The following is a 19,556-nucleotide window of genomic DNA, read 5'->3' on the forward strand; positions in this document are numbered from 1 at the left end:
GTTAAATAAGCAAGGTGACAATATATAGCTTTGTTGCACCCCTTTCCCAATTTTGAACCAGTCTGTTGTTACTAGTTCTGGTTCTCACTGTTGCTTCTTAACCCACACACAGGTTTCTAAGGAGCCAGGTGAGGTGGTCTCATAGTCCGATCTCTTTAAGACTTTTCCTCTTGTTGTGATCCACACAGTCAAAGGCTTTAGTGCAGTCAGATGTGAAGCAGAAGCAGATGTTTTTTTGGAACTCCTTTCCTTTTTCTATGATTCAACAGATGTTGGCAATTTGATCTCTGGTTCCTCTGCTTTTCCTAAATCCAGCTTGTAGATTTGGGAGTTCTTGGTTCACATACTGCTGAAACCTTTCTTGAAGAATTTTGAGCATAGCATGGGAAATGAACACAATTATACAGTAGTTTCAACATTCTTTGGCATTGCCTTTCTTTGGGATTGGAATGAAAACTGACCTTTTCTAGTCCTATGGCCACTGTTGAGTTTTCCAAATTTGCTGACATGTTGAGTGTAACTAAAATGTTAAGTGCTGTTAAAATACAGCATCATCTTTTATGATTTTAAATAGCTCAGTTGGAATTCTGTTACCTCACTAGCTTTGTTCATAGTAATGCTTCCTAAGGCCAACTTAACTTCCCATTCCAGGATGTCTGGCTCTAGGTGAGTGACTGCACCATCATGGTTATCCAGGTCATTAAGCCCTTTCTTTTATAGTTTGTCTGTGGACTCTTACCACCTTTTTATAATCTCTTCTGCTTGTGTTAGGTCCTTACCATTTCTGTCCTTTATCAAGCCCATCCTTGCATAAAATATTCCCTTGACGTCTCTTCGCCATGACCCATCTGTCTTGGGTGGCCCTGCATGGCATGGCTCATAGCTCCATTGAGTTATGCGAACCCCTTCTCCACGACAAGGCTGTGATCCATGAAGGGGGTTATAATTTATACACACAGTTTAATCTCAGTGAAAAATATATTTTTAGATTTGAAATTATACTACTGTTTACTGACAAGATGCTTAAACTGTCATTCAATTATTACAATAAACATATAATTATAGAGTGTAAGAGATCAGGAAATCAAGTAGCTTCTTACAGCACAGGCAGCTCTCATCTGTTGACAAGTGTGTGCAACATTTCCACAGATTGTTTTGTCTTAACACTGTCCCAGCTTCAGATCACACCTATTATTCTGTGCATTAAAGAACAGTTCCTTGTGATGTTAAGAGTAGGAGTATGAAGACCAACATTTGACCTAAGGTTAGTTTCACAGGACTGTGACTTCCCACAGGCATAGTAATGATGATGATGATATCAATGTATCAGTAATAAATTTCCTACTTCACAATCCTAGAAGTTAGACATTTTTATTTTCAATAATATTAATACTACAAATAATGAAGAAGCAACCTTCTAAAGAATCTACAAGCCCATTTCAAATGCAATCCTGTATACGAAGAAAACATATGACTATTCCCACAGAGTTCATTTCAGGATTTATCATGTTGAAACAATGTCACAGTAAAATATCTTTAAGGAAGGAAATGTATTCAAAGGCGGCCCATTTCACTACTTTTTAAACTTCAATTCGGAAAAGGCCCGATTCATCTTTGTTGCTTCTTTCAAGCGATATCTCTATAAAAATGGATACCATCTTTTCAAAGTTAAAGAACTTTAAGAGCTTGCTAAAGTGGCACCCCACCCCAGTACTTTTGCCTGGAAAATCCCATGGACGGAGGAGCCTGGTAGGCTGCAGTCCATGGGGTCGCTAGAGTTGGACACGACTGAGCGACTTCACTTTCACTTTTCACTTTCATGCATTGGAGAAGGAAATGGCAACCCACTCCAGTATTCTTGCCTGGAGAATCCTAGGGACAGGAGGCCTGGTGGGCTGCCGTCTATGGGGTCGCACAGAGTCGGACATGACTGAAGCGACGCAGCAGCAGCAGCAGCAAACACAGTTCGGTAGAAAGTAACATGCAAAATTCATCCTGACTTAAAAAACGACCTTTGGATTCTTTACTGGTTACTCAACTCTCTTGCCTCTCTTCTGAAAACTGTACTATAGCTATCGAGAGTAATGTGTATGCATTCATTCATTCATTCATTCAACAAACAATAAGGAAACACCCAATATTATTTTCAGGGACTAATTCTGTTGATCTGAAAACAAATATGAATAAAAACCATTCAAACTCTAAAGGAAAACGGAATCTACTGGACTGCACACAGTAGTAAAAATGAAATGACAAAATAGTGTGTTCATTGTTTATTGAGGCATCTAGGGGCTTCCTCTTGGCTCAGCTGGTAAAGAACCCACTTGCCAATGCAGGAGATGAGGGTTCGATCCTCGGGTCGGGAAGATCCCCTGAAGAAGGAAATGGCAGCTGGCTCCAGTATTCTTGCCTGGGAAATCCCACAGAGGAGCCTGGCGGGCTACAGTCCAGAGGGTTGCAAAGAGTCAGACACAACTTAGCGACTGAATAACAAGAACAACAAATCTGGTTTCCAGCCATCCAACTGGTTTCTCTATGGTGAAAAAGCACTTTCCAATCTGGCAAGTGCTTGTCCTTCAGTGCTCTTGCACTGTCCTTGTCCTTCAGTGCTCAAGCACCGTGCTATTCACTAACACCTTCAGTACCTTGTAACACCTCCTTCATTTCTAATAAAGTGACATGAATTAGCCTGCCACATGACTCTCACATGCTGTTTTAAATGGGCACTGAAGGACAAATTAAAATTAAGCCAGTATTTTAAAAAAATACGCTTGCAAACACACACATAAATGCTTTGCACACACCACTGAACTGTCTTGTAAGGTGGGTTTCTGAGCACGCTCACCTTCACAGTGCTGACAAGCTGGCCGTCGATGTAGAGGGTTGCAGTGCTGTTCTTCAGCATCCCTTTGCTCATCACCAGAACCAGGTGATGCCACTGTCCCTCAACGATCAGTTCTCCACAACGGAAGCGAGCACAGCATGGCAGAATCTCATAGAAAGAGGATTCTTCACTAAAATCATCAACTGAAGGAGGAGGGGGAAGAAATTGAAAACTCATCATCATCCTCATTCTACAGTTATTCACATTGAGACTTCCACTCTGTTGGGCTAACATCTTGCTGTTGTGCAGTCACTAAGTTGCATCTGACTCCTGCGACCCTGTGGTCTGTTTCCTGCCAGGCTCTTCTGTCCATGGGATTTCCCAGGCAGGAACACTGGAGATGGTTGCATTTCCTTCTCCAGGGGGGTCTTCCTGACCCAGGGATTGAACCCATGTTTTCTGCGTCGGCAGGCGGATTCTTTACCACTGAGTCACCCGGGAAGCCCAGACTATTATGATGATGATGTAAATAAAAATACCTTATTCATTGAATAACTTAACTGTAGTAAAAAGTAAAACCTGGGACATATTTCACTCATTTCTGCTCAAGATGCACGGTCATAATCAAAGTTATGATAACTAATGAAATGAAAAATAAATAGACTGTAAAATAAATTTACGACAGACAAAAAAAGAGATTAGTTGAATACTACCCATTATGGTCTGTTATAAAACATCTTTTAAAATCATAGTTTAACATGCATTCAATTATAGACTTAGAAAAATAAAAAAGAAAATTAAACAGTTTATTTTTGCTTTATGCTCTGTTCAGTGATACAAGGGGGGCAACTATTTGTTCTTACTTTGTAGTTGTACAGCCTTGACCTTTAGCTGACGACTGTTGGTAACAAAGTGATTTGTGGAGTGGAAAATTTTTTCTTTTTTAATTGGAAAGATATTTTCTTTCGCTCTGGGGATCTGCTAACATTTGCAATCATTTCTTGACTCTAATCTGGCTTGCCTCTGCTACCGAGTATGTTGCCATATCATGCCAGGATATAACGCGTTAAGTACTAACTTAATGCTAAAATAGTTAAAATTAATTTATCTTTTATAAGAATTCAAAAGAAGATAGGACAGCAGCAGAAATCCAGATGTTAAAAACTCATTCCTCCCCACAACCCAAGAAAACTTTTTAAAAAAGAGCTAATCTTAACCATTTACTTTAATGCAGACCCAGTGGTTTTCAGGACAAACTCATATAATATACCAACAATTAAAAGTTTGTATTATTTTAAGAAACAAGCACAAATAAAATATCATACTTTTGGAATCTTAAAATATTTTCATACACTGAAAAGCCAAGATTTTATTTTTAAATGATGATTCAGAGTATACATCTACTGATGGGCCTAGCGTCATGGACTAAGGGATGCAAAAGAAAAGATAAAGAGGTATGGGTGAAACCAAGAACTCTTCCCTCTCCCTTCCCTGGTTAATAGACTGAATCCTCTTGAGAGCTGTAGAAGATGAAAAATTTTTCTGAGAGCTTCACATTCTGACTCAGGCTTAAACTAAGATATACCCAGCATTCAGTGGTATTTCAGGATATTTAGTGAGCCAACTGGTTCTGACAACTTTAAGTTACCTAGGCATCTTAATGAGCTGTAGCTGATCAGAGGATAGATGCTTATAAAAGTAATATTGTTAATATTACTAATGTATATGTTACTACAATTTCCAATGATATATTAACTACTGTAGTCTTATAAATTATATTCAGTGAATGATATAGTTAGAAAACATTTTTTATTGAAATATCCCCAATCCAAACTTTTCTATTAAATTCTAACCTCTTTCCAAATTCTCCATTATTATTCACTTAACTCATTATTCCCTTTTCAATTTTTAGGTAGTAGGGTCCAGATTACAAAAATACAAGTATCATGAGTGGGAACTTAAGACTTCTGGGAGGGTAAATGGACAACAACAAAATAAAAATTACAATCTATGAAGTCCAGGTAAGTGGTAAAGAATATAAACAAAGGCTATGACAGTGGGTATAGGGAGGAAAGGAAAATTCAAGGAACATTAAGGAGCGACAGTACAGCAAGACTGAGTAGAAAGGGGGGTAGCTTCCCAGCTGAAGTTTCAAGGATGATTTGAGGTATCTAGATAGGATAGCTTGCTCCTTGGAAGGAAAGCTATGACAAACCTAGACAAGATATTAAAAAGCAAAGACATCACTCTGCTGACAAAAGTCCATATAGTCAAAGCTATGGTTTTTCCAGTAGTCATGCATAGCTGTGTGACTTGGACCATAAAGAAAGCTGAGCACCAAAGAATTGATGCTTTCAAACTGTGGTGCTGGAGAAGACTCTTTGAGAGTCCCTTGGACAGCAAGGAGATCAAACCAATCAATCCTAAAGGAAATCAACCCTGAATATTCATTGGAAGGACTGATGCTGAAGCTCCAACACTTTGGCCACCTGATGCAAAGAGATGACTCACTGGAGAAGACCCTGATGCAAGGAAAGATTGAGGGCAGAAGAGGAGAGGAGAGCAGAGGATGAGATGGTTGGATGGCATCACCAATTCAATGGACATGAGTCTGAGCAAACTCCAGGAGATAGAGGAGAGGAAGCCTGGTGTGCTGCAGTCCATGGGGTTGCAAAGAGTCTGACACAACCAGCGACTGAACAACAACAGAAGACGGGATAACTGCTAGTTAGGGTGCTATTCACCAAGACAGGAGAACAGAAGGAAATGCAGATTTTAAGAACAAGTATTTCTGTTGACTTTTATTCACATTAAGACATCTAGCGTGCAGTGAACATATGAGGACAAAGCCTGGGACACAAATTAAAAAATTTTAACTTCACAGTGTCCCTGAGGTTACAAAGACATAATGCTAACAGAAAATTGATGTTTTCTCATGAAAAGCTGGTTGAGTACAAAGACTAAACACAAAAGCTTGAAGAATATGAATTTTAAGAGGAAGATGGAAGAGAAAGCTGTTGAAAGAAATTGCGAGAGAGGTCAGAGACAGTGAAAGAACAGAGGGAGTAGGTATCTCAAGACTGGAGGTAGTCTTAATTAGGAAGAAAATAGAAACAGAATCAAATGCCACAAAATGGGCAAATAAAGGATTTTAAAGCAGTTCCTGTATTGATACCTAACTCTGTGCTGATCGTGGTTAAGAATCCTAAGACAAGAAGCCTTACTATCCAACTGATGAGTTAATATTCATATTCAATTAATAAGTGAATAGTGACTACAGGTGAAGCAATATATGCTATTATTTTATTTAATTAGTTAAAAGACAAAATCAGATGATAAAAAAGAGGTATGTTTATATACAAATGCTTATATTCAGAGCAAAGAAAATTCAGTGAACTGATATTTCTATATTATTTTACTTGTATCTTTTAGGAAGATCTTCATGAATACCTTGAGTTTGAAGTCAACAATGTAATGGTATGGCATGTTGGAGGGAATTAAGAGAATTAGGATTATTAAATGGTCAGTATTAAGCCTTGAAGGTTAGCAGTGAATAAAGTAATTAAAATGTTATTGTGTCTAGCACAGAGTGGCACATATGGTGGGCAGGTGCTCAATGAATATTCATTAGTCAAGCAGAATTCACAGCCAATGGAAATCCTTACTAAAATGTATTAAACAAGCATCCTGCTTTCCTAGCAAAAGCTGTGATTTCTTGGCGAGCAGAGATGAATCCTTATTTTAGGACCTCTCTCCACTGTTTTCTATCTAAGTCTCTTTTGAAAGTGAAAGTGTCCTGAAATTTCACCAGTAAACAATCTTCAAGCTATCATATAACCTATTCTATTCTATAATAATTTAAATGAGAGAAGAATTACCACTGGACCTCAAAACTGAATATTACAATGAAGTTTGGTACTTTTAATAACTGCCAGGAATCAAAAAGAAAAAGGCAGATACTGACCATAATTTTGGAGTAGTTCCTCTTTGGTGGAGACAATCAGAGACCGATCTTTTGCAGAGAGAACTATGGCAAGGCATACATAATGGTGCTCAGAAGAATTTGCTCGGCGAACAACAGTAAGGAGTCTGACTGGGTGGTTACTGGGAGGAGAACTAAAATGTTCAATGCAAAACCAGCTGGAGTAGCTTAAGCCAGATGGAGGAGGGAAGAATCGTTCACCTAAAGTGAAAATAGAAAAATAACAATGAGAAAGTTTGTGTTGACTCATATTTGTATTTGAAAAAGGTGCCAGAAAAAGCAAAATCTCTAAATAATACATAGTCTGCTGGAAAAAAAAAAGAATCTCATAAGCAGAGAAAGTAATACTTACCAGAACCAATACCGCTGACCACGGCCCCATCGATAAGACCTGTTGTGACAGCATTGTTTGTAGGGGCATTATGAGGGGCCAGACTGGGCAGGAACAGGCAGCTATTAAGTAAAAGATAAAGTACATTTTAGAGGGCAATTGTTTTCTTCTCTTATTGCTATGTACTTACCACAGTGAAACAAACTACCATTATTTAAGGGTAATCAGAGATAAGAGATTATGGAATAAGTCTGGATGCCTAACAAAGTCCTTCCCTTCTTTTAATTATGAGAATATCAAAAGACATTTTAAATTAAAAAAAATCACGTATAATTTGCACATGGTAAAATGCATCAATGTATAACCCTGTTCAAGATACTGGAACAATTTCATCATCATATTTATAGACAAAGTCCCTTGTGGCCCTTCCTGGTGAGTCACTCTCCTCTGCCAACACTGTTCTGATTAGTTTCGCCCAGTCCCAAATGTGTTTTTATTCACTGTCTGATAATAATACACAACAATGTTCTTAAAACACAATTTACGTATAAGAATCCCTCAAAAAACTAGCACAGATATAGATCTTTTAGTATTTATATCCATTTTGAGGCTAAGTGACTTATAAATATGCTCTTCTAGATTTGCTTTAGATTTCTTTTTTAAAAATGATTAATATATTTTATTCAAGAAATTATAAGCAGAAGAGTGTCTCTATTTTTTTTTTTTTTTCTTTTTGGCCTCGCAACTTGCAGGATTCTCAGTTGCCCAACCAGGAACTGAACCTGGGCCAGCATAGTGAAAACCAGAATCCTAACGACTAGGCCACCAAGGAACCCCTCCTAGACTCTATTGTTACTTCTACTACTATAGTTTTTTTCTGCCACTTGCAAGTATTTACTCATTTAATGTGATAGTAACTGAATACATATAATGTGTAAGCTAGTAAGTTAGGTCATTTGAGGGAAAAAAACGATGACAAAACCTTTTAATTTGTATGTTATCTGTAACTTTATTGTACTAAATCAGGTGTTGATAAACATTTTCTTGAGCAGGCCTGATCATGAATATTTTATGCTTTGCAGACTAGATAGTCTCTATCACAATTTTGTACTCCAACATGAAAATATTATAAATAATGTATATACATAAATGAATGTGGCTGTGTTAAAATGAAACATAATTTACAAAAAAAGAAAGAATTTTCAAAAACAGATTTGGACTCTGGACCTTAAACTGCTGATTCCCATACCATACCAACTTATTTAGCATAATAATTGAAAATAATTAAATCTAAAAACTTTAAAATAACATACTCAAGAACTCAATCATTTGAAAATATATAGCTGTATTGTATCATTTGAAACTCAATGATTGAAACTCAATCATTTGAAAATATACTGTATTGTACTTGAGTAAATTTAAAACCAAAGGTCTATTTGTCAAAGGCAAGACTGAGGCATAAAATAATATAAGGTTTGGCTACCTTGCAAATTTCTTACCCAAACCCTTCAAGGGATGTGTCAAATTCAACAAAAGCTGGAGTAACTGATGACCCATGAAGTCTGATGTCATGTGGGGTTGTCATGGAGACCAGACATTTCACTCTGGTTAGGGGTACAGTACTTCCTTCTGCAGATTTCACTAGGCTCTTGCTTATCCGGTAATGGTTATCTTCATGTAAGCTGAAAACATTATCAGAACCCAGACCTTCCATGGATGTGATCATACTGCCTGTAAGTCAAAGAAAATCTCTTGGGAAGAATATCATGCAGATTTCTAAAACAATGACTTTAACAAGACTGATTAATTTTTAAATACTATTCTTTCAGTTTCAATCTACACAATAATTTTACTTTTAAAGTCTAAAGTTTTAATTTCATTTATGTTCATTTTAAAACTTAAATATCATCATTTTTTACTTTGTTATTTATTACTAATGCAATAAAAACACTGCAGAAATGTTGGCAACTACAGAGTACAAGTATAAATCAGATAGAAAAAGAATAAAAATCACCAATGATCACTATCTAAGCCACAGGTACAGTAAAATTATAAACTACAATTAATGATGTTCATAGAAACCAGATTATACTTTTATTCCACAAAGTTATTTAATATTTATCTTTGAGAAGAAAATATTTGAGAAGCATTATAAAGGAAACAGTTCATTTTTCTTATTAAAAAAAAATCAGACATTAATAGCAGAAACTTGCTCCTCCCATTTTCTCCCCATTTTTAATTCTTCTAACTATTAAACATGTGATCACAAAAATACTTGAATTGAAAAATCCCTATATGCATGCAAATGGTAAACAATTTCAAGAACAAAAAAATAAATTTTATACAAGCTGTTCTATTCTTTTAGGAATACATCACAAATGTCATGGAGAAAATATTCCCTCTCAAGATGAACCCTATGAATTTACCTGTTTCCCTCTTAAGTGTGCTAACCATTCAGGCAACCATAAACACCTTTCAGTATTCTCTTAGAGAAAGGAACTGTATTTGTCAGTTCTAAGGAACTATGCAAAGTACAAAAACAACAAAAAATATATATACATGCAGGGGATGTATATTAACTGATAAGAAAAACTGAAATACTCGTCTTCCAATAAAACTGTGTTCAAACTTGAAAGATCTTCAGGTTTCCAGAACACAGTATTTGCTCATCACTGATAAATCACAGGAAATATTAAGGTTGAAATAATGGTTAAAGGCTGTTCACTCTTTGATTCTCGCCTGAAAAAAGGGGTGAACTACATCCTTTAAGAATGGGCATTCTAATTTAAAAAAAGAAAAAGAGGAAAAAAAGGGGCCTTCTACTCTTCTAAGTTTTATTCTTTCCTGCTTCACTAGTAATGGTCACTTCAATTCATCAACACAGAGCCTTAACTATGGCTAATAATCAGACAAAATAAACTGTAATATTAAAACCCAACAAATTACAGAATTAATGCTGGGAGGAAATCCAGGGCAACTGAGCTCTCTAGTGAGAACATTCTCCCCAGAGCTTGTGCGTGGATGGAATCTGGTGCTTTTCCATGGTCCATGATGGACAGGTAGGCAGCTCCTACATTCTGCTAACCCACCTTCCCATCATCCTTCTATCAAAAACTTCTATTCCTTGGAGTTTCCTCATGAGCAATCCTATCACAGCCCTCTCTGTGAAACTGTCAGGTTTTTTTTTAAGTATATTTTTATAAAAAAATTTTTTTTTAATTCTTTATTGAATTTGTTACAATATTGTTTCTGTTGTTTACATTCTGGTTTTTTGGCCATGAGGTATGAGGGATCTTAGCTCCCACATCAGGGACTGAACCTGCACCCCCCAGCACTGGAAGGCGAAGTCTCAACAACTGGACTACCAGGGAAGTCCCCCATCTACTACTGCTGGCATTTCACTCCCCCGTCTTCCCTGTACTAACTCTTGCCAGCGTACTGGGGGATGTCAACCTAACACCCCACTTCTATGATCACCTTTCCTCCAATGAGCTTTGCCTCTGCTTCACTCCAGAGCCAAAATTTGGGCACAGTCCTCTTCCTTGCTCGTCTCACTGCTCCAGTTTTGATTGCTATTATCCTATCTCCTTCTTTCAGTTCTCCCATTCTTATCCTCTCACTACATTTGCTCTTCAGACATGCCACTCTTCTCCCTCCCAGTGATCCGCTCCTCTTCTCCCAGCCTTGCACTAGCTTTTTCCTCTATCTATCCCATTCTCCTCAACTATTGTTATTAGCATTTAAAATTTCCCATTCTTCATGTCCTCCTGCACCAATTGTCTTGCAAAGCCTCAGTCTTTTAATAGTCCAATCAACCACCCTGGTCCAGGCAGCAAAAGTTAATTGAGAAAGGCAGAGAAATTATGGATCCTCTGAGAAAGAGGCAATCCCCTTTCCAAACCAAGGATTATTCTTTACATAGTTCTCATCTTCTCTGGATGTTGCTTACATTAATGCTTCCCCCGCCATCCCTATCAACTGCTTCTCCAGTCAATCAATGAGATTTATGTTTTTCTATTTAAATAACAATGAACAAAACCCAACAAACCCTTTTATTCCATAGTCGAACTTCTCTTGAAATACTATTCATCCTCTACAGGATTTTCATTTATAAGATAAACCCAGAAAAGGGAATTTCAAAAGTCAACTTACTTCTCATCTCTGGCTCAAAACTCAGTGAACTTGGTTTGTGGACCCTATATTGTTTTAGCAGTTTTTTGTCCCAGGCACCACAATTTAATGGACTTGCCAAACGCAAAAACTCCCTAAAGAGGAGACAAAGCAAAGTTGTTCCTTGATTGAGAACATTATATAATTCATAAACTAAGCACACAAAAAAGTGATTTAATGAATTATAACAAACCAAAAATGCTAAAGCAATCCAAACAGTTTTATAATACACAATGTTAATTTTATGTTTTAACCACAAACCATTGAAAAGAGCACAAAATATTGTGACAAGTTAGAAAATGAAAACCGAAGAGCATGTTCTCCTGGAATATGATACAAATCACATTTGTGATACAAATATAGTGAAATGTTACGGGATTATACAAATAGAAGCCCTTTATACCTAGTCATTTATGGCATCGTGTAAAAGGAAAAAAATAAAATAAAAAAGATTTTTTTGAATTTTCAAGTCCATACAGCAACATACCCAAACATTTAGAAGTCAGGTACCCTTTGTCAGTTTTTCACAGAGAGAATGCAATATAATTAGCTTGTAACTCATGGATTATTGACAGCTAGGTGCTTGTACCACCATGCAGCCTTCTCTTCTGATAATTCATTCACTGTGAAAACCAAGCCTGTTGAAATGCTTGGTTTCCATTGCTTACTCTGGTTATTTAAGCAGGCAATATAAGTTATTTAGTAAATACAAGTATTAGGTATGAGATACTCTCTCTCCCTCACTCATTCACTCTCTCTACTTTTAAAGTAGCAGATCACCAAAAAGAATCAGGGGAAATCTCCATGCTGCTTTCAAAACTTTAGGTCTCTGAATACATCCATAATGTGATGGTCAAAGTAAGCAGAGACCGTCTCAGTAGTGTAATTAGTGTAATAATGAACTGTACACATTAGTTAGTGTAATAAGGACTACCACACTGCCTGGTACAATACTGTTTAACCTGCAAAGGTTTTTCTTAATCCACCATTAGCGTGGGGTTAGTTAAAAAATATTAATTACAAATAGAGTTCAACCATTTTTAAGAAAGTTTTAAAAGTTTATGAAAAAGAGGTACTTTTACAGCAGAAAAAAATTATTTTATAAAGAGAGCAACTAATATTCTTAAAGTGATAAGATATATCAGTGTATTTTTTTTAAGGTGGGACAAATTGATTTACACATTAAATATGTTTGGTTAAGTAACTTAAAGGAAAGTCTTTTTTTTTTTAATGTTTTATCTGTAAAACACAGATGAAAATAACTTTTTTATATTAAAAAAGTTATTCAAATATACCTATTTCTTGAATGGCTAAATTATGCAAGGTACATTCATATCATGGAACACAACTCAGCAACAGAAAGAAACTCTTGATATACAACAATTTAGATGCATCTCAAAGGCACTGTAATAAGCAGAAAAAGCTCATCACAAAAGGTCATAAACTGTATGATTTAACTTATGTAACGTTTTCAAGGTGACAAAATTATGAAGCTGAAGAACAGATTAGTGGTTTCTAGGGATTAGAGATGGCGGGAGTTAAGGAAGTGAATATGATAATATAGGGGTAGCACTGGGGAGAGCCTTGGGACATCTTAATTGTTGTTGTTTAAACAACTAAACTGTTGTTGTTTAGTCACTTAGTTGTGTCCAACTCTGTGACTCTATGGGCTGTAGCCTATTAGGCTCCTCTGTCCATGGGATTTCAGGCAGGAATACTGGAGCAGGTTGCCATGCCCTCCTCCAGGTGATTTCCCAACCCGGGGATCAAACCCATGCCCCCTGTATTGGCAGGGAGATTCTTTACCACTGCCACACAGGAAGCCCTAATTGTGTGATGATTACAGCAATCTGACCCAAGTGATAAGTAGCAGGGAACTACAGTGTACATGGATACATAGTACCAATGTCAGTTTCTTGGTTTTGATGCTACACTGTAGTTACATAATATGTCACCACTGCGGGAAACTGGAGGATGGACAACAGAACCTCTCTTCACAACTTCCTCTGAATCTGTAACGATTTTAAAATTTAAAAAGTGTTTCTTAAAAGAGTTCATAAAGTGTTCATAACTATCAAGTAAATGCAAGTCATATAAATATAACATGACTTCGTTTTTAAAGCATGGTGAGTTTGCTGGATTCTAGGAGGAGAAACGGCCAACAACAAACACATCACTTTTACTAATAACTAGACTTATCTATTTCTATATTTTGAGAATTTTGCCCATTTTGGTGGTGGTCTGGTTTTGCCCACAGGTAACTGAATATATATTTATAGAGCAAGAACTCTTGACTACTAAGACTCTGCAAACGGCCATCACTCATGGCGGCTTATCTGAACGTGAAGAGGAGAGGGCACTGACCTGAGCACCATGGGCTCCAGCGCTTGAGAGGCTAATCGCTCGAACATGCGCTGCAGGGGTGGGTGCAGCGAGTGGTCCTCGTCAGCCAGAGCGGCACTGCACCGCTGCAGCAGTCGTGCATGGAGACCAGCTTCACACATGACCTGCTGGTTTCTTTCCGTGTGCACCAGGGATTGTAAAATATTGGCCACGGCAAGTTGAAGGTCCAAGGCATGCTGGAGTTAACAAAGAAATCCGTGACACCAGGGCATTCTTAATAAGATAAGTGATAGTTCTCTCTCTTTAAAATGTGAAGCACACCTTTCAATATGAGGTGTCTCTAGACACTTCAAATTACATTTAGATGAATTAAGTAGCTGGCATAGAGGCACAAAATAATCCCGGAACAGGACTAAGGAAATATTTCCAATCTTCATTTTTTTAGAAGCATATCCAGCATCCAGCTAGACTCCATTCTCTTTCAAGTCCATCATATTACATGACTATATACAAGTAACAGTATTTTTGTCTAAAGTCTTTTTCATGGTAGGTAAATAATCACATTAAAAGCCTATAGTTAATATTCGTGACACTTTAGGCCTTAGAGACCATACAGCATTTTAACAAAACTGGTCACCCAAACTCTAGTTCATCCAAACTCTAGTGCTACAGCTAAAAATACATCAACAGCTTGAAAATGGTATCTTCAGTTATTTCTCTCCTGGTCTTATTAACAATTATCACTGCTAAGCAGGATTTACAAGGAGAAACAGAATTATTTTAGCACTAGAAGTAATCCTCTTGCATTTTAACAAACAGGGGTGGTCCTAAGACGGCGGAGGAATAGTACGGGGAGACCACTTTTCCCCCCACAAATCCATCCAAAGAACATCTGAATGCAGAGCAAACTCCACAAAACAACTTCTGAATGCTGGCAGAGGACATCAGGCACCCAGAAAAGCAGTCCATTGTCTTCGAAAGGAGGTAGGACAAAATATTAAAGATACAAAGAAAGACAAAAGAGTTAGGGATGATCTGTCCCCGGAAGGGAGTCTTAATAGAGGAGAAGTTTCCAAACACCAGGAAATCCTCTCACCGGTGGGTCTGGGGGAAGTTTTCGAATCTTGGAGACCAACATAACCGGGAGGAAAAATAAATAAATAAAACCCACAGATTACGTGCATAAAGGCAACTCCCAGCAGAGAAGTACCCCAGACGCTCGCATCTACCACCAGCAAGTAGAGGTGAACGGAGAGGAGCGGGCGGCACTGCTTAGGGTAAGGACCGGGCCTGAATGCCCTGAGGGCAATCTGAGGGAGCTAAGGTGAGATAGCAACCTAACTTGGGGGATAGCCAGAGAGAGAGAAAGAAAGAAAAAAAAAAAGAGAGAGAGAGAGAGAACTATCTCCTGAGCCCTAACCTAAGGCACAGCTAGCCTGCTCACAGAACAAAGGACTGAGCGAATACCAGAGAAGAGCTAGCCGGCTGCGGACCGGCGGCCCATTCCCCGCCAGAGGCAGGGGTCAGGCGGGTGCCAGCCAGAGCGAGAAAGGGGCAAACTCAGTCCCAGAGAGGGCATCCTCTACCAAACTGCGAACAGGCTTCCAGTTTCTAACCAAAGACTTCCTGAGATTCTGGACAGTTGACATCTGCCGGGAGGGTCGCAGCCAGAGATCAGCTCCCCAAAGACACACATGGCACACGGGAGACGGGCGTGCCCGGAAACCAAGGCTGGTACCGGGTACGGCACAAAACGCAGGCCCAACCGAGTCTGCGCCTTTGTGGAGTACTGGAGAACTTGAACCTGAGCGGCTTAGACCTGGGAAGTGCAACCCTGGGCGTGCTCCCTGCATAGCAACCTGCAGCCTGAGCAGTATAGACTGGGAAAGCACACATGCTGTGAGCAGGGGCAGATCCAAGTGTGGCCGAGACACTGCGAACACTCCCCACACGTGCCAGTGATATTTGTTTGCAGTGTTCCTCCCTCCCCACAGCACGACTGAACAAGTGAGCCTAAACAAGAGACCGACCACCTTCGCCCCCTTGTGTCAGGGCAGAAGTTAGATAGACACTGAAGAGACCCGCAAACAGAAGCAGCCAAATATACAGAGGAAACCGCTTTGCAAGTGACAGGTGCAACAGATGAAAATCCCTGTAGTTAACACCGACTACACTAGAAGGGGCCTATAGATATTGAGAAGTATAAGCTAGAACAAGGAACTATCTGAAACTGAACTGACCCCACACTGCCCACAACAGCTCCAGAGAAATTCCTAGATATATTTTTACTATTATCATTTTTTTGTTAATTAAAAAAAATTTTTTTCTTTTTTTAAGTCCTCTATTACTCCTTTAATTTTCATTTTTATAACCTACTATTACCTTGCAAAAAAAACCCACACTATTTTTAAAGCAAACTTTATATATATTTCTTATACTTTTTATGATAGGTTTTTTTTTTTTAATATTCTATTTTTGAGAGTCTGACCTCTAGATTTTTAATCTTTGCTTTATAGTACTTGTTATCAGTTTTGTACATTTAAGAATCCAATCTTCATTACCCATTTTACTTAGGAGTGTGATTACTGGCTTGATTACTCTCTCCCCATTTTGACTCTCCTTTTTCTCCCCCAGGTCACCAATATCTCCTCCCTTCCCCTTCTCTTATCAACCCGACTCTGTGAATCTCTGTGGGTGTTCTGGGCTGCAGAGAACACTTAGGAAACAGAGCACTGCCTAGATCTGTCTCTCTCCTTTTGATTCCCCTTTTTCTCCTCCTTCTCACCTCTCTTTCCTTCCTCCCTCTTCTCTTCTCTGTGTAACTCCATGAACCTCTCTGAGGGTTCCAGACTGTAGAGAGCACATAGGGAATTGTTTACTGGCTAGCTTGCTCTCTCCCCTTTTGATTCCCCCTCTTCTCTTCCTGGTCGCCTCTATCTCCCTCCTCCCTCTTCTCTTCTCCATGTAATTCTGTGAACCTCTCTGGGTGTCCCTCACTGTGGAGAATCTTTTCACCATTAACCTAGAAGTTTTATTATCAGTGCTGTATGGATGGAGAAGTCCTCAGGCTACTGTAAGAATAAGACTGAAAACCAGAAGCAGGAGGCTTAAGCCCCAAACCTGAGAACACCAGAGAACTCCTGCCTCCAGGAAACATTGATAAGAGATCATCCAAAAGCCTCCATACCTACACTGAAACCAAGTACCACCCAAGAGCCAATAAGTTCCAGAACAAGACATACCATGCAAATTCTCCAGCAATGCAGGAACATAGCCCTGAGCTTCAATGTACAGGATGCCCAAAGTCACAACAAACCCACAGACATCTCAAAACTCACTACTGGACACTTCATTGCACTCCAGAGAGAAGAAATCCATCTCCACCCACCAGAACACGGAGGCAAGCTTCCCTAACCAGGAAACCTTGACAAGCCACTTGTCCAACCCCACGCACAGGGAGGAACCTCCACAATAAAGAGGAACCACAAACTGCCAGAATACAGAAAGGCTACCTCAAACACAGCAATCTAAATAAGATGAAAAGGCAGAGAAATACTCAGCAGGTAAAGGAACATAATAAATGCCCACCCAACCAAACAAAAGAGGAGAAGATAGGGAGTCTACCTGAAAAAGAATCTAGAATAATGATAATAAAAATGATCCAAAATCTTGAAAACAAAATGGAGTTACAGATAAATAGCCTGGAGACAAGGATTGAGAAGATGCAAGAAATGTTTAACAAGGACCTAGAAGAAATAAAAGAGAGTCAATTAATAATGAATAATTCAATAAATGAGATAAAAAACACTCTGGAGGGAACCAACAGTAGAATAATGGAGGAAGAAGATAGGATAAATGAGGTAGAAGATAGAATGGTAGAAATAAATGAAGCAGAGAGGAAAAAAGAAAAAAGAATTAGAAGAAATGAGGACAACCTCAGGGACCTCTGGGACAATGTGAAACGTCCCAACATTCAAATCATAGGAGTCCCAGAAGAAGAAGACAAAAAGAAAGGCCATGAGAAAATATTTGAGGAGATAATAGTTGAAAACTTCCCTAAAATGGGGAAGGAAATAATCACCCAAGTCCAAGAAACCCAGAGAGTCCCAAATAGGATAAACCCAAGACGAAACATCCCAAGACACATATTAATCAAATGAACAAAGATCAAACACAAAGAACAAGTATTAAGAGCAGCAAGGAAAAAACAACAAATAACACACAAGGGGATTCCCATAAGGATAACAGCTGATCTTTCAATAGAAACTCTTCAGGCCAGAAGGGAATGGCAGGACATACTTAAAGTGATGAAAGAGAAAAACCTACAACCCAGATTACTGTACCCAGAAAGGATCTCACTCAGATATGAAGGAGAATTCAAAAGCTTTACAGACAAGCATTTTAATAAACAAACTGTACTCTAAAACACTTGTCACTGAGTGAAAGTTGCTCAGTCATGTCTGACTCTTTGCAACCCATGGACTATACAGTCCATAGAATTCTCCAAACTGGAATACAGGAGTGGGTAGCCTTTCCCTTTTCCAGGGGATCTTCCCAACCCAGGGATCACACCCAGGTCTCCTGTATTACAGGCGGATATTTACCAGCTGAGCCACAAGGGAAGCCCAACAGACAGACAGGCACGTGTATCATCTAACAAATAAACTGTACTCTAAGACGTATGCTATTACTAGACATTAAAAAAGTTAAGGCTCAAATAGAAGAATCCTGTTTTTCCCCTTGATCTATTTCTGTATGTGACATAGAAAAGTTCTGTATCACTTTTTTGGCCCCATCCCCTTGCTTGTGCAGTCACAACTTTCACTATTAAAGACAAGGAGGCACTAATATACACAAGCTTACTTCTGGCTGTGTCACTGACCCAACAGAGGCCAGGAGATCCAGCATAGCAAGCATGGCTCCAGGATGGATGATGACGGCATCAGAACTTGAGAGAGATGAAGTTGCCACGTGTGGTTTCAGGTCAGCAACGTTTTTAGGAGGGTAGACGGGGGGAGTAGAAACAGAATGATACGCGTGCCTGTGAAGAAGAAAGAAGGGTAATTGGGTATTTAATTTCAATCATAGTCTCTGTTCATTTTCTTCATCTTCTATTACTTTAAGGTTGGGAAATTAAAAAACCTATATATTATCAATTCTTAGTGAGTCACATACAGACAATTTCACTATCAATTCTTCTGGGTCTTATATGTTTTTACCATTTACTATTGGAATTGTTTCATTCAAGAATGGTGCATGATGACTAGTTGACACTGCTCTAAGGTATACTTGAAAGTTGCTACAAGAGTAGATCCTAAAAGTTCTCATCACAAGGAAAAGAAGTATTTTTTCCTTGAATCTATATAATGGATGTTAACTAAGCCATATGAATACACATGCTAAACTTACATAGTATAGTACATCAATTATATCTCAGTAAAACTGAAAGAAAACAAAGGAGAAAAAAAAAAGGATAATATATGCACCAGAAGATATAAAGAACAGGTTAAATTACAGTGATTGAAAGCTTTAGAAACAACAAAGCTCTAGGAAAGATGACAATTCTGATAATTTATGATCAGAGTACAGGTCATACTAAATCTCTCGGTGAGATTGTTTTCTTTTTAATTACCTATGTGTTTTTAACTTTTCCTTGAACCAAGGGCAATATAATCAAGAACAAACACAATCAAACAAGATGGCCTACTCTATAACTGGTTCAACTGAGTCAGGGTTGGCTTTAAATCCTGGTTCTGTGCATACGCACTCAGTCATGTCCGACTCTTTTGAGACCCCATAAACTGTAGCCTGCCAGGCTCCTCTGTTCACGGGATTTTCCAGGCAAGACTACTGGAGTGGGTTACCATTTCCTACTCGAAGGGATCTTCCTGACCCAGGGAAAGAAA

The 19,556-nt window shown here is 38.5% G+C and overlaps 1 protein-coding gene across 7 annotated transcripts in view; it reads right to left on the minus strand.

Annotated features, from left to right (window-relative positions):
• WDFY3 (WD repeat and FYVE domain containing 3) overlaps positions 1-19,556 on the minus strand; it is a 283,525-nt gene that overhangs the window by 108,712 nt on the left and 155,257 nt on the right. For all 7 annotated transcript variants that reach the window (XM_070791719.1, XM_070791718.1, XM_019963046.2 and 4 more), the window contains 7 exons: positions 18,514-18,691; positions 13,672-13,886; positions 11,290-11,402; positions 8,637-8,868; positions 7,159-7,259; positions 6,789-7,007; positions 2,846-3,027 (listed from right to left, as the gene is read on the minus strand). In XM_070791719.1, coding sequence (XP_070647820.1) covers positions 2,846-3,027; positions 6,789-7,007; positions 7,159-7,259; positions 8,637-8,868; positions 11,290-11,402; positions 13,672-13,886; positions 18,514-18,691 — 1,240 coding nt within the window. The remainder of the gene's footprint in view (positions 1-2,845; positions 3,028-6,788; positions 7,008-7,158; positions 7,260-8,636; positions 8,869-11,289; positions 11,403-13,671; positions 13,887-18,513; positions 18,692-19,556) is intronic.

The sequence above is a fragment of the Bos indicus genome, chromosome 6 (genome assembly GCF_029378745.1).
Source record: "Bos indicus isolate NIAB-ARS_2022 breed Sahiwal x Tharparkar chromosome 6, NIAB-ARS_B.indTharparkar_mat_pri_1.0, whole genome shotgun sequence".
Lineage (NCBI taxonomy): Eukaryota > Metazoa > Chordata > Mammalia > Artiodactyla > Bovidae > Bos > Bos indicus.